Source organism: Lampetra planeri, unplaced genomic scaffold (genome assembly GCF_965212315.1).
Source record: "Lampetra planeri unplaced genomic scaffold, kcLamPlan1.2.h2 scaffold_162, whole genome shotgun sequence".
Taxonomy (NCBI): domain Eukaryota; kingdom Metazoa; phylum Chordata; class Hyperoartia; order Petromyzontiformes; family Petromyzontidae; genus Lampetra; species Lampetra planeri.
This window is the reverse complement of record NW_027614351.1, coordinates 80,797-95,520: the sequence shown is the minus strand read 5'-3', so window position 1 is coordinate 95,520 and position 14,724 is coordinate 80,797. Positions and strand designations below refer to the sequence as shown.

At 51.1% G+C, this 14,724-nt stretch overlaps 1 protein-coding gene across 1 annotated transcript; it reads left to right on the top strand.

The window, feature by feature from the left end:
- Positions 1-1,551: 1,551 nt before the first annotated feature.
- LOC144739643 (prostaglandin E2 receptor EP3 subtype-like) lies at positions 1,552-12,478 on the top strand. Its single transcript, XM_078622573.1, has 3 exons — positions 1,552-2,352; positions 7,845-8,176; positions 11,289-12,478. The coding sequence occupies exons 1-3, from the start codon at positions 1,623-1,625 to the stop codon at positions 11,691-11,693; spliced, it is 1,467 nt and encodes a 488-aa protein (XP_078478699.1). The 5' UTR covers positions 1,552-1,622; the 3' UTR covers positions 11,694-12,478.
- Positions 12,479-14,724: the final 2,246 nt, after the last annotated feature.

Genomic DNA, 14,724 nt, shown 5'->3' with positions numbered 1-14,724 from the left:
TGGTGATGGTGTGGTGATGGGGGTGGTGATGGTGTGGTGATGGGGGTGGTGATGGTGTGGTGATGGGGGTGGTGATGGTGTGGGTGATGGGGGTGGTGATGTTGTGGTGATGGCGGTGATGATGGTGTGGATGATGGGGGTGGTGATGGTGTAGATGATGGGGGTGGTGATGGGGGTGATGATGGTGTGGATGATGGGGGTGGTGATGGTGTAGATGATGGGGGTGGTGATGGTGTGGGTGATGGGGGTGGTGATGTTGTGGTGATGGGGGTGGTGATGGTGTGGATGATGGGGGTGGTGATGGTGTGGTGATGGGGGTGGTGATGGTGTGGTGATGGGGGTGATGGTGTGGGTGATGGGGGTGGTGATGTTGTGGTGATGGGGGTGATGATGGTGTGGATGATGGGGGTGGTGATGGTGTAGATGATGGGGGTGGTGATGGTGTGGGTGATGGGGGTGGTGATGTTGTGGTGATGGGGGTGGTGATGTTGTGAATGATGGGGGTGGTGATGGTGTGGTGATGGGGGTGATGTTGTAGTGATGGGGGTGGTGATGTTGTGGTGATGGGGGTGGTGATGGTGTGGTGATGGGGGTGGTGATGGTGTGGGTGATGGGGGTGGTGATGTTGTAGTGATGGGGGTGATGATGGTGTGGGTGATGGGGGTGGTGATGGTGTAGATGATGGGGGTGGTGATGGTGTGGGTGATGGGGGTGGTGATGTTGTGGTGATGGGGGTGGTGATGGTGTGGATGATGGGGGTGGTGATGGTGTGGATGATGGGGGTGGTGATGTTGTGGTGATGGGGGTGATGTTGTGGTGATGGGGGTGGTGATGGTGTGGATGATGGGGGTGGTGATGGTGTGGATGATGGGGGTGGTGATGTTGTGGTGATGGGGGTGATGTTGTGGTGATGGGGGTGGTGATGTTGTGGTGATGGGGGCGGTGATGTTGTGGTGATGGGGGTGGTGATGGTGTGGTGATGGGGGTGGTGATGGTGTGGTGATGGGGGTGGTGATGGTGTGGTGATGGGGGTGGTGATGGTGTGGGTGATGGGGGTGGTGATGTTGTGGTGATGGGGGTGCTGATGGGCGTGGGAGGAGGAAGAGTGGAGTTGGGGTGGTGATGGGGGTGATGGGGGAGGCGGCTAAAATGCAGCGAGTTGGCACAGTGTGGGGGGGGGGGTACAGCTGGCTCATCCACCAGTCATGTCAGTCAGCTGGGTCTCTCCCGAGACCTCCTGTCAGCGAACACTTCAACACTTCACGTGGCAGCCTCAAAGTGCACCTGGCCTGGCACAGGCGCCGTTGTGACGTCGCCGTGACTGAGTGGCGAACGGTGGGGGTGGTGTTGGTGTTGGAGGGAGAGTGGAGTGAGGGTGGTGGTGGTGGTGGTGATGGGGGGAGGGAGGGAGGGAGGTAGCAGGGAGGGAGGGAGGGAGTGGAGTGGCGGGCGTTGATAAAATCTCGAGAAGCACCGCGCATTGCAACCACAGTGCGCGACTCGTGCTGCGCGCTGCATTGCGACGTCTTACAGCCACCACCAACAACCACAACCATACCACCACCACCAACAACCACAACCATAACCATACCACCACCACCATCAACACAACAATACACCCGATGACAATCATCATCCACTCCACCACCACCACCAACAACCATCAGCAGATTGAACAACAAACTATCAAACTCACCACAACCACAGCAACCACCGCTCCTCACCACGACCACCTCCACGTGCTCCTCTCAATGTGTGACCACGCTCACGCCGCCGATGCTGTCGACCTCCACCCCTCCTCCTCCTCCTCCCCCAACTGGAGCCACACTCCACCTGGCGCTCCGCACAACGCCACCCGGACTCAGGGTTGCGACGGCGGTAGCCGCGCCGGTAGCGGCGTCGTCGGAGGAGGATCCTGCGTACAGGTCATGTACCCGGCGCTCATGATGGTAGCCGGCGTGACCGGCAACGCCATCGCGCTCGCACTGATCCGACGCGCGTACCCCCGTCGACAGAGCGCGCGCAAGAGACCCTTCCTCATCCTCGTGGGTGCCCTGGTGCTCACGGATCTCCTGGGCAAGCTCAGCACCACGCCGGTCGTCATCGCCGCGTACGCGGGCGGCTCGTGGCACGCCCTGGACGCCTCTGGACGCCTCTGCGACTACTTCGGCTTCTGCATGGTGGCGTTCGGGCTGTGCCCGCTGCTGTTCGCGTGCGCGATGGCACTGGAGCGCAACGTGGCCGTGCGGAGGCCGTACGCCTACAAGCGGTGGGTCACCACGCGCCTCGCCGCAGCGGTGGCGGGCACCGTGTGGGTGGCAGCACTCGTCTTCTCTGCGCTGCCGCTCCTGGGTAAAGGCGCGTGGTGCTGGTGGTGGTGTTGGTTGTGGTGCTGTGGGTGGTGCTGTGGGTGGTGCTGTGGGTGGTGCTGTGGGTGGTGCTGTGGGTGCTGGTGCTGTGGGTGCTGGTGCTGTGGGTGCTGGTGCTGTGGGTGCTGGTGCTGTGGGTGCTGGTGCTGTGGGTGCTGGTGCTGTGGGTGCTGGTGCTGTGGGTGCTGGTGCTGTGGGTGCTGGTGCTGTGGGTGCTGGTGCTGTGGGTGCTGGTGCTGTGGGTGCTGGTGCTGTGGGTGCTGGTGCTGTGGGTGCTGGTGCTGTGGGTGCTGGTGCTGTGGGTGCTGGTGCTGTGGGTGCTGGTGCTGGTGCTGTTGCTGTTGTTGTTGTTGTTGGTGGTGCTGTTGTTAGTGTTGTTGGTGGTATGGCGAAAAACGATCTCCCGATTCGCTGCGTTGGGTGGTGGAGGGTTTCTGACGACACACGTTCGGTGCGATCATTACGTGTCCTAACATCAACATATTAAACAAATCAAGTGTGGACCCCACTACGGGCCAGGGAAACCTCTAAATGAAGAGAGCGTACAAGCACCTGTTACCCGCCGTTGTCTCCCCCACATTTGTATCGACCCTTTGGGGATGATGGGCTGAGTCAATTTCACAACAGAGGGAAAGACAAACGCCTTCTTCACGTATCCCCTCCTCCTCCGCCGAACGCTCATTTCACTTCGCTGCTTGTTGTGCCACAAAAACGACGCCGGCGATTTTTCCTCTTCGTTCATTCGACGTGGGATCCACATCGCACACAGAGTGGGGGTTGGCGGTGGGGGGGGGGTTCTCGCTTCTTGGCATCTGCAGTTCTCACCCACCATCGATCGGTTGCAAGCGAGCCTGCAGATTGCCGATGCGACGCTCAATCTTGGAACTGGTCCAGAGGTTACATTTTGATTCTTCACCTGAGGACGGATGCTTGCGTTGTAGCCGAAACGTCGTGAGAATTATCTTATTTTGTTTTATTTTATTATTTCCCTTCTACGTGACTTTACCGAAAGAACCAAGAAGATGGTCCAGAGGTGTTTTGTTGTTGCTGGGTTGTGTTTAGAACTCTGATGGGTTTTGTGTTGAGAACTCTGATGAGTTGTGTTTAGAACTCTGATGGGTTGTGTTTAGAACTCTGCTGTGTTTAGAACTCTGATGGGTTGTGTTTAGAACTCTGATGGGATGTGTTTAGAACTCTGCTGGGTTGTGTTTAGAACTCTGATGGGTTGTGTGTAGAACTCTGATGAGTTGTGTTTAGAACTCTGCTGGGTTGTGTTTAGAACTCTGATGGGATGTGTTTAGAACTCTGATGGGTTGTGTTTAGAACTCTGATGAGCTGTGTTTAGAACTCTGATGGGTTGTGTTTAGAACTCTGATGGGTTGTGTTTAGAACTCTGATGGGTTGTGTTTAGAACTCTGCTGTGTTTAGAACTCTGATGGGTTTTGTGTTGAGAACTCTGATGAGTTGTGTTTAGAACTCTGATGGGTTGTGTTTAGAACTCTGATGGGTTGTGTTTAGAACTCTGCTGTGTTTAGAACTCTGATGGGTTTTGTGTTGAGAACTCTGATGAGTTGTGTTTAGAACTCTGATGGGTTGTGTTTAGAACTCTGCTGTGTTTAGAACTCTGATGGGTTGTGTTTAGAACTCTGATGGGTTGTGTTTAGAACTCTGATGAGTTGTGTTTAGAACTCTGATGGGTTGTGTTTAGAACTCTGCTGTGTTTAGAACTCTGATGGGTTGTGTTTAGAACTCTGATGGGTTGTGTTTAGAACTCTGATGAGTTGTGTTTAGAACTCTGCTGGGTTGTGTTTAGAACTCTGATGGGATGTGTTTAGAACTCTGCTGGGTTGTGTTTAGAACTCTGATGAGCTGTGTTTAGAACTCTGATGAGCTGTGTTTAGAACTCTGATGGGTTGTGTTTAGAACTCTGATGGGATGTGTTTAGAACTCTGCTGGGTTGTGTTTAGAACTCTGATGGGTTGTGTTTAGAACTCTGATGAGTTGTGTTTAGAACTCTGCTGGGTTGTGTTTAGAACTCTGATGGGATGTGTTTAGAACTCTGATGGGTTGTGTTTAGAACTCTGATGAGCTGTGTTTAGAACTCTGATGGGTTGTGTTTAGAACTCTGATGGGTTGTGTTTAGAACTCTGATGGGTTGTGTTTAGAACTCTGCTGTGTTTAGAACTCTGATGGGTTTTGTGTTGAGAACTCTGATGAGTTGTGTTTAGAACTCTGATGGGTTGTGTTTAGAACTCTGATGGGTTGTGTTTAGAACTCTGCTGTGTTTAGAACTCTGATGGGTTTTGTGTTGAGAACTCTGATGAGTTGTGTTTAGAACTCTGATGGGTTGTGTTTAGAACTCTGCTGTGTTTAGAACTCTGATGGGTTGTGTTTAGAACTCTGATGGGTTGTGTTTAGAACTCTGATGAGTTGTGTTTAGAACTCTGCTGGGTTGTGTTTAGAACTCTGATGGGATGTGTTTAGAACTCTGATGGGTTGTGTTTAGAACTCTGATGAGCTGTGTTTAGAACTCTGATGGGTTGTGTTTAGAACTCTGATGAGCTGTGTTTAGAACTCTGATGGGATGTGTTTAGAACTCTGCTGGGTTGTGTTTAGAACTCTGATGAGCTGTGTTTAGAACTCTGATGGGTTGTGTTTAGAACTCTGATGGGATGTGTTTAGAACTCTGCTGGGTTGTGTTTAGAACTCTGATGGGTTTTGTGTTGAGAACTCTGATGAGTTGTGTTTAGAACTCTGATGGGTTGTGTTTAGAACTCTGATGGGTTGTGTTTAGAACTCTGCTGTGTTTAGAACTCTGATGGGTTGTGTTTAGAACTCTGATGGGTTGTGTTTAGAACTCTGATGAGTTGTGTTTAGAACTCTGATGAGTTGTGTTTAGAACTCTGCTGGGTTGTGTTTAGAACTCTGATGGGTTGTGTTTAGAACTCTGATGTGTTGTGTTTAGAACTCTGCTGAGTTGTGTTTAGAACTCTGCTGGGGGTTGTGTTTAGAACTCTGCTGGGTTGTGTTTAGAACACTGATGAGTTGTGTTTAGAACTCTGATGGGTTGTGTTTAGAACTCTGATGGGATGTGTTTAGAACTCTGCTGGGTTGTGTTTAGAACTCTGATGGGTTGTGTTTAGAACTCTGCTGGGTTGAGTTTAGAACTCTGATGAGCTGTGTTTAGAACTCTGATGAGTTGTGTTTAGAACTCTGATGGGATGTGTTTAGAACTCTGCTGGGTTGTGTTTAGAACTCTGATGGGTTGTGTTTAGAACTCTGATGAGTTGTGTTTAGAACTCTGATGAGTTGTGTTTAGAACTCTGCTGGGTTGTGTTTAGAACTCTGATGAGTTGTGTTTAGAACTCTGATGAGTTGTGTTTAGAACTCTGATGGGTTGTGTTTAGAACTCTGCTGGGTTGAGTTTAGAACTCTGATGGGTTGTGTTTAGAACTCTGCTGGGTTGTGTTTAGAACTCTGCTGGGTTGTGTTTAGAACTCTGCTGGGTTGTGTTTAGAACTCTGCTGGGTTGTGTTTAGAACTCTGCTGGGTTGTGTTTAGAACTCTGCTGGGATGTGTTTAGAACTCTGCTGGGTTGTGTTTAGAACTCTGCTGGGTTGAGTTTAGAACTCTGATGGGTTGTGTTTAGAACTCTGCTGGGTTGTGTTTAGAACTCTGCTGGGTTGTGTTTAAAACTCTGCTGGGTTGTGTTTAGAACTCTGCTGGGTTGTGTTTAGAACTCTGCTGAGTTGTGTTTAGAACTCTGCTGAGTTGTGTTTAGAACTCTGATAGGATGTGTTTAATAGAACTCTGCTGGGTTGTGTTTAGAACTCTGCTGAGTTGTGTTTAGAACTCTGCTGGGTTGTGTATAATAGAACTCTGCTGGGTTGTGTTTAAAACTCTGCTGGGTTGTGTTTAGAACTCTGCTGGGTTGTGTTTAGAACTCTGCTGGGTTGTGTTTAGAACTCTGCTGAGTTGTGTTTAGAACTCTGATAGGATGTGTTTAATAGAACTCTGCTGGGTTGTGTTTAGAACTTTGCTGAGTTGTGTTTAGAACTCTGCTGGGTTGTGTATAATATAACTCTGCTGGGTTGTGTTTAGAACTCTGCTGGGTTGTGTTTAGAACTCTGCTGAGTTGTGTTTAGAACTCTGATAGGATGTGTTTAATAGAACTCTGCTGGGTTGTGTTTAGAACTCTGCTGGGTTGTGTTTAGAACTCTGCTGAGTTGTGTTTAGAACTCTGCTGGGTTGTGTTTAGAATTCTGCTGGGTTGTGTTTAGAACTCTGCTGGGATGTGTTTAGTAGAATACTTTGCGGGGTTTCTTTGTTTTTTCTGTGGAGGAACGAGTAAGTCGTGGCAGGCAGCGAATTGCCTCCGGGATTGAGTTTTGCGAGTAAAACAAAAATGATGCGAGGTGCGTGAACTCACATAAACAACTAATAACGTCGTGCTTTTAAGAATGGTCATTGCCCGAAACGTCTATTTTATATATATATTCTTTTAAGGCCACCGTCTTAACATGATTCCAGTAATGGATAGGCCATGGCTACTAATGATTATGGCAAAGTGACTGTTGGTTATGGCGTGGTAAAGTCATTATTGAGCAGTAGATAGATCTTGACTCGTGTTGGTAATGGTAGAGAAGCCTTCATCCAGCACATGGCTAATAATGATGGTGGTGACGATGGTGGTGATTGCAGTGATGGGGATGATGTTGGTGGTGGTGGTGGTGATGATGATAATGGTGGTGGTCATGATCGTGGTGGTGGTGGTGATGGTGGTGATGGTGATGATGGTAGTGGTGGTGGTGGTGATGATTGTGGTGACGATGGTGACGATGGTGGTGATTGTCTTGATGGTGGTGATTGTCTTGGTGGCAGTGACGACGACGGTGGTGGTGGCGATGATTGCGATGTTGGTGATGGTGGTGGTGGTGATTGTGGTGGCGATGATGATGATGATAATGGTGGTCATGATCGTGGTGGTGACGATGGTGACGATGGCGGTGATTGTCTTGGTGGCGGTGACGACGACGACGGTGGTGGTGGCGATGATGATTGCGATGTTGGTGGTGGTGGTGGTGGCGATGATTGCGATGTTGGTGGTGGTGGTGGCGATGATTGCGATGTTGGTGGTGGTGATGGTGATGATGATTGCGATGTTGGTGGTGGTGGTGGCGGTGGCGATGATTGCGATGTTGGTGGTGGTGGTGATGATTGCGATGTTAGTGATGGTGGTGGTGATAATGATTGCGATGTTGGCGATGGTGGTGTTGGTGGTGGTGGTGGCGATGATGATTGCGATGTTGGTGAAGTTGGTGGTGGTGGTGATGATGATTGCGATGTTGGTGATGGTGGTGGTGGTGGTGATGATGAATGTAGTGGTGATGATGATGATTGCGATGTTGGTGATGATGGTGGTGGTGATGATGATTGCGATGTTGGTGTTGGTCCCGTGCTGCTCCGTGCCGCTAGGCGTGGGCCGCTACGTGCTGCAGTGGCCGGACACGTGGTGCTTCCTGAGCACGGGCGCCCCCGGCTCGCTCGCAGCCGCCGCCGTGCCCCTCGCCTTCTCGCTCACGGGACTCTGCTCCCTGCTCGTGACCACGGCCTGCAACGCCTCCACGCTCACGTTCGTGGTCAAGTCGTGGATACAGCATCGCCGTCACCAGCAGCAGCAGCAGAATCAGCAGCATGAGAAGACTCAGTGCGGAGGTCAGAGATGCCTCGGGGGGCCCAGATCCGAGGCGGTCCTGCAGCTCATGGGGATCTCGGCCGTGCTGTGGGCCTGCTGGGGACCACTGCTGGTGAGTGATCGGGGCGAGTGGGCAAAGTAGCGGGGTGCTGGTGGTGGTGCTGCTGGTGGTGGTGGTCGTGGTGGTGGTGGCGGCGATGGTCGTGGTGGTGGTGGTGGTGCTGGCGGCGATGGTCGTGGTGGTGATGCTGGTGGTGGTGGCGGTGGTGGTGGTCGTGGTGGTGGTGGTGCTAGTGGCGGCGGCGATGGTCGTGGTGGTGGTGCTGCTGCTGCTGCTGGTGGTGGCGGCGATGGTCGTGGTGGTGGTGGTGGTGCTGCTGCTGCTGGTGGCGGCTATGGTCGTGGTGGTGGCGATGGTCGTGGTGGTGGTGGTCGCGATGGTCGTGGTGGTGGTGCTGCTGGTGGCGGCGATGGTCGTGGTGGTGGTGCTGCTGCTGCTGCTACTGGTGGTGGCGGCGATGGTCGTGGTGGTGGTGGTGGCGCTGCTGGCGGCGGCGGCAATGGTCATGGTGGTGGTGGTGGCGATGGTCGTGGTGGTGGTGGTGGCGATGGTCGTGGTGGTGGTGCTGTTGGTGGCGGCGATGGTCATGGTGGTGGTGTAGGTGGCGGCGATGGTCGTGGTGGTGCTGGTGCTGGTGGTGGTGGTGATGCAGATATTCGGGATGCACGAGTGCGGATAATGTTCTGTTCTTCTGGGTCGCCTACCTGGACAGACCCAGTTGAACCGAAGCTCCGGTCACCCCGCTACTGGGGGAAGCTGACCCTGGCTGCAACCAGCGGTCCAGTCGTTTCTTCGTCGTTCTCTTATCCGCTACCCGCCGCAGTCACTTTTCGCGTGAACTTCACGCTCCCACGCTCTGAGGTTTTTTCGGTAAAGTCACGTAGGTAAAAAAATAAAATTAATAAAAGTAAAATAAAAAATCACGACGTTTCGGAGGCAACACAAGCTTCCGTCTTCAGGTGGAACCGTCACAGCACGATAGCTGTATCAAGTGAGAGAAATACCAAGAAAACAGTCCTTGTATATATACTGGTTGAGGGTGGGAGGAGCCATTGTGAGGTTCGGTGCGGCAGCATCCACACCTTTACATCAGCTGTACCTTAACAACTCTTGGAACCTCCCATTTCAACCAGTCTACACAACAAAGGCTCATTCATCTTCTTGGTTCTTTCGGTAAAGTCACGTAGAAGGGAAGTAATACAATAATACAAATAAAACAATAATTATTTTATTTTATTATGTTTTATTTTTATTATTTTATTACTTCCCTTCTACGTGACTTTACCGAAAGAACCAAGAAGATGAATCCCTGCAGTCACGAAAGCTTTAAATCGAAATTTAAAGGCTCATTCCTTGCAGCGTGCTTCAGCCGCACCGAACCTCACAATGGCTCCTCCCACCCTCAACCAGTATATATACAAGGACTGTGTTCTTGGAATTTCTCTCACTTGATACAGCAAGCGTGCTGTGACGGTTCCACCTGAAGACGGAAGCTTGTGTTGCCTCCGAAACGTCGTGATTTTTATTTTACTTTTATTAATTTTAATTAAATTTTTCACCTACGTGACTTTACCGAAAAAACTTAAGAGTGTGAATCCTTGCAGTCACGAAAGCTTCGAATCTAGAATTCACACTCCTGTGCCACCGCATGCCATGTGCCAGGGACTCGTTCCCACCCGTTGCAGTGTTCACGTTCATCCGTGCAGTATGCTCAGCCACTACCGTGCATTATCTTACGTATTTGTTATTTATTTACTAGTGTAATTGCCCGTCAAATGACGGGTTAATACAAATTAAATGTAATGGGAAAATTTTTAATGTTGCATTCAATGTATTGGTGTATATTTTTTGTTGCAGAAAATCGAATATTCTCGTAACAAACTAATTAACAAGTTACACTTTTTTTTCGATTTAAAGCTTTCGTGACTGCAGGGATTCATCTTCTTGGTTCTTTCGGTAAAGTCACGTAGAAGGGAAATAATAAAATAATAAAAAATAAAACATAATACAATAATTTTCACGACGTTTCGGCCACAACGCAAGCAGCCGTCCTCAGGTGAAGACCAGGTCTGTCGGAAAAAGTGCCATTCAGACGCTGTCTCCCCGACAGACCTGGTCTTCACCTGAGGACGGCTGCTTGCGTTGTGGCCGAAACGTCGTGAGAATTATTTTATTATGTTTTATTTTTATTATTTTATTATTTCCCTTCTACGTGACTTTACCGAAAGAACCAAGAAGATAATGGCTTTGCGTTACAACACATTGGCGGCTGCGCCCAGCAGCTGCGGTGTTTTAAAGAGGCTCCTGTCAACGGCCCCCGCTCATCCTCTCGCCCCCTCCCCGCTCCCTGAGCGTTCCTTGGGGTGGATGGTTTGGGGGCATCTGAAGCGCTAATTGCGGTCAGCAGAGGTCCGAGTTGGGGGGGGGGGGATGCGAGCTGAGCGCTCGCTGGGGACCGAGGCGGAGTGGAGAGCGTCACGGCGAGTGCGGCGGGCCTGGGCAGGGGACGTGTCGAGCATCACTCCTCTTCATCCTCAATCTCCATGTTCTCACATCACCACCTCCTCAATGTCTCACTGCTCCTCATCCACCATGTGTCACATCACCACCTCCTCAATGTCTCACTGATCCTCCTACTCATCCACCATGTGTCACATCACCACCTCCTCAATGTCTCACTGCTCCTCATCCACCATGTGTCACATCACCACCTCCTCAATGTCTCACTGATCCTCCTACTCATCCACCATGTGTCACATCACCACCTCCTCAATGTCTCACTGCTCCTCATCCACCATGTGTCACATCACCACCTCCTCAATGTCTCACTGCTCCTCATCCACCATGTGTCACATCACCACCTCCTCAATGTCTCACTGATCCTCCTACTCATCCACCATGTGTCACATCACCACCTCCTCAATGTCTCACTGCTCCTCCTCCTCCATGTGTCACATCACCACCTCCTCAATGTCTCACTGATCCTCCTACTCATCCACCACGTGTCACATCACCACCTCCTCAATGTCTCACTGATCCTCCTACTCATCCACCATGTGTCACATCACCACCTCCTCAATGTCTCACTGCTCCTCCTCCTCCATGTGTCACATCACCACCTCCTCAATGTCTCACTGCTCCTCCTCCCCCTCCGCTGCTCCAGGTGGTGATGACGGCCAAGCTTGTGTCTCCCCCGGGCGGCAAGGACCACTCCCCGCACCGCTGCGCCAAGGAGCTGTTGGCCGTGCGCCTCGCGTCTCTCAGCCAGATCCTCGACCCGTGGGTCTACATCCTCCTGCGCAGGGGGGCGCTGCTGCGGGGAGGGGGGACCGGCTCGGGGGGGCTGTCCTGGAGGTTCAAGATGTGCGCGCGCGGCGGCCGCGGGGACCGCGAGGGGACCCCCGAGGCGAGGTGCCCCCCGGCCCAGGAGGTCCCCCTCCGAGCCACGCCGATTCAAACGGAGCCCGGCGAGGGTCCCGGGGTGGCGAGCAAGGACCACGTGGGGTCTGGGTGCGACGAGGACGAGGACGAGAAGGAGCTGATGACGCTGCCGGGACGGATCCTGTGAAGGCGAAAGCAAAAGATCGCACGCGTAGCCTCGAGCAGACTCTCGGGGGAGGTGCTGTTGGCGAGCGGCTATGCAGCCGCACGCGTTCGATTGCAGGCAGCGCGGCTATCAAAATGGGTGACCACGTTTCCGACGAGTATCTTAGGTTCTCGCAAACAGCACTTGCTCCAGCGGTCTGTAAACGCTTGACGTGGCTTTGTGTGTTTGTTGTGTGTGTGCCTGTCTGTGTGTGTGTGTGTTGGCGGGGGGGTTGGAAACGTTGAAATACCGGGGGCTCAATGGGACTTTCCAATATCGTCGAAAAATATTCACCCTTCGTACCCTATTAGTCCACCTCGTGTGCTTTCAGAGACCCATTACATCACAAAGAGGCTCCTAGACATCGACGGCAACTGAGGCTCGCAGAGACTCCACAGCCGCACAAAGACAAAGATCCCCCGTATAGCCTCAGCAGAATATTGGGGAAAGTGCTGTCCGCGAGCACCTTTGAAGCACGGCACACGAGGAGGTGGGCGGCCAGCACCGCGTCCCGCAGCCTTCGTGTTGACGTGTAAACATCACCACGAGGCACTTATTTGAGGCTGAGTCAACCATGGGGTGGGGGGGGGAAGCCCAGGGACTGGTTCAGATAATCGTCACTGGCGTTGACAATGAGCAGGAATCGAACTGGGTTCGTAGCGCTGACAGCTACGCGAGCGGTCGGGAACCTATGGCTCGCGAGCCATATATGGCTCTTCCAGTGAGGGCATATGGCTCCCAGACAATTTTGAGTTGGAAAAAAAAAATCAGTTTGGAACTGATTTTAAAATACTTGTGATATTATTTAATAATACTGTGTCATTTTTAAGTAAAGAGAAATTAGTTTTGAAGATAAATTTCACGGGTCACGCCTGCATGAAGCTCAACCTCACCACGTATGAACCAGACTACAAGGCCATCAGCAAAACCATGCAGCACCAGAAGTCGCATTAGAAGTAAGACATATTTAATTTATTATACGTTAAAAAATACTATATGGCTCTTAATGAAATATATTTAGAAATATTTGGCTTTTATGGCTCTCCCAGTCAAAAAGGTTCCCGACCCCTGCGCTACGCTATCGCTCACCACGATAACAAACGCACATTATTATTCGCGTTCTCTAATAATAGTGTGCGACATAACTTGAGCGTCGAGCAAATCTCGAGGCGGCCTTGCAGTGCCACGAGTGAGTGAGCGAGCGAGCTAATATTAGAATCACAATGCTGTTAGCAGGTCCAAAATACCATCTCGCCTCGACCAGCTCATTAATGTGGCTAAGATGCGATCCGTGATGGAGAAACGCTTCTAAGTTGGTAGGCCTCATGTGGACGAGGGTCGCGGGGCCGTGTGAGGTGAAGTCACGGTGTCGTGTGAGGTGAGGTCACGGTGTCGTGTGAGGTGAGGTCACGGGGTCGTGTGAGGTCACGGGGTCGTGTGAGGTCACGGGGCCGTGTGAGGTGAGGTCACGGGGCCGTGTGAGGTGAGGTCACGGGGTCGTGTGAGTTGAGGTCACGGGGCCGTGTCAGGCGAGGTGACGGGGTCATGTGAGGTCACGAGGCCGTGTCAGGCAAGGTCACGGGCTGTAGATTCCACAGCCCGGGGTTGACACGATCGTTGTTGTTACCGAGAGCTCTGTGGACGAGTGGGGCGCTCGTGCAGTGCAATGTGACGATCGAGGCTCAGCCTCGACTCGTTTCGCCCGCAGTGTGTGACCAGCAGCTCGCCTTGAGACTTTCATGCGGGGTAGTTTCAGCATCGAATGGCTTAACTCGCCCTCCTCACAGAGCAGCAGCAGCATTAAACCTCGTGCCGCGTCATGACCCGCAGAATCAGATTAATTTGAACAATATTATTATATTCTTGGTTCTGTCGGTAAAGTCACGTTGAAGGGAAATAATAAAATAATAAAAATTCTCACCACGTTTCGACTGCAACACAAACAATCATCATCAGGTGTGAAATCCACAGCAATAATTTGTTTTTTTAGACACAAATACAGTTTTTTTGAAAAAAATATTTTAGCTGTGGATTTCACACCTGATGATGATTGCTTGTGTTGCAGTCGAAACGTCGTGATCATTTTATTGTTTTATATTTGTATTTAATATTATTTTATTATTTCCCTTCTACGCGACTTTACCGAAAGAACCAAGAATATGAATCCCTGCAGTCACGAAAGCTTTAAATCAAAAAAATATTCTTATATTAGACATGAATCCTTGTAAAATGGTTTCAGCTTTGTTGCCAGAAAAAAGGGGGAAAACCCTATTTATAATATTATTATACTATTATTATACTATCTTTATTTTAAATCGTGCGTGATTTCAGCCGTGCCCAGCGTTGACGGATTTGAAGTTTGGTGTCACGGCTGCCTCGTCAGACACGGGGAGTGCAGCTGGGTACCGTCTATATATAACAATCATAATTACGTGACAATAATAATCATTATCATAGAGAGAGGACGACGCGGAGGCGCGAGGAGGAACCACAGGTGAGCGGGGAGGTAGCAGAAAGTACGCGGCGCTGCCTGCAATTGCCCGAGCTCTGCGGTCCTCTGTGTATATGAATGTATGTGGAACTTCTTTCGCACCGTACGTAGCCAACCGTGCCAATCGGAGGGTGCGAAAGGGTGTCACCGGCAAAAACGAATGAGCATTTACATGTGGGATTAAGCCAGAGCCGCCGAAGAAAACCCACGTGTGCGATCGGGGAAACACTCGAATCCCGTACACGCGAAAAATCGCACGGTGAACCACCAACCCCCCCACCCCTAGTTGCCTCCACAGTGTGCCGAAGGATCACAGACATCCACGTGGATATGTTGACGACGAAAAGCGACACTGTGCGATGCACGAGGGGGACCCAAATCTCCACTTTTCCCGGCGTTCTCTTCAACATTCATGACCACGACCTTTGTCTATGTAATTGAATCCGTTTGAATCGGTGTGTATGTATACAGTCGATGTATATGTGTTTGTGTATCGATGAGAACAGCCATACGCGGAGTTTT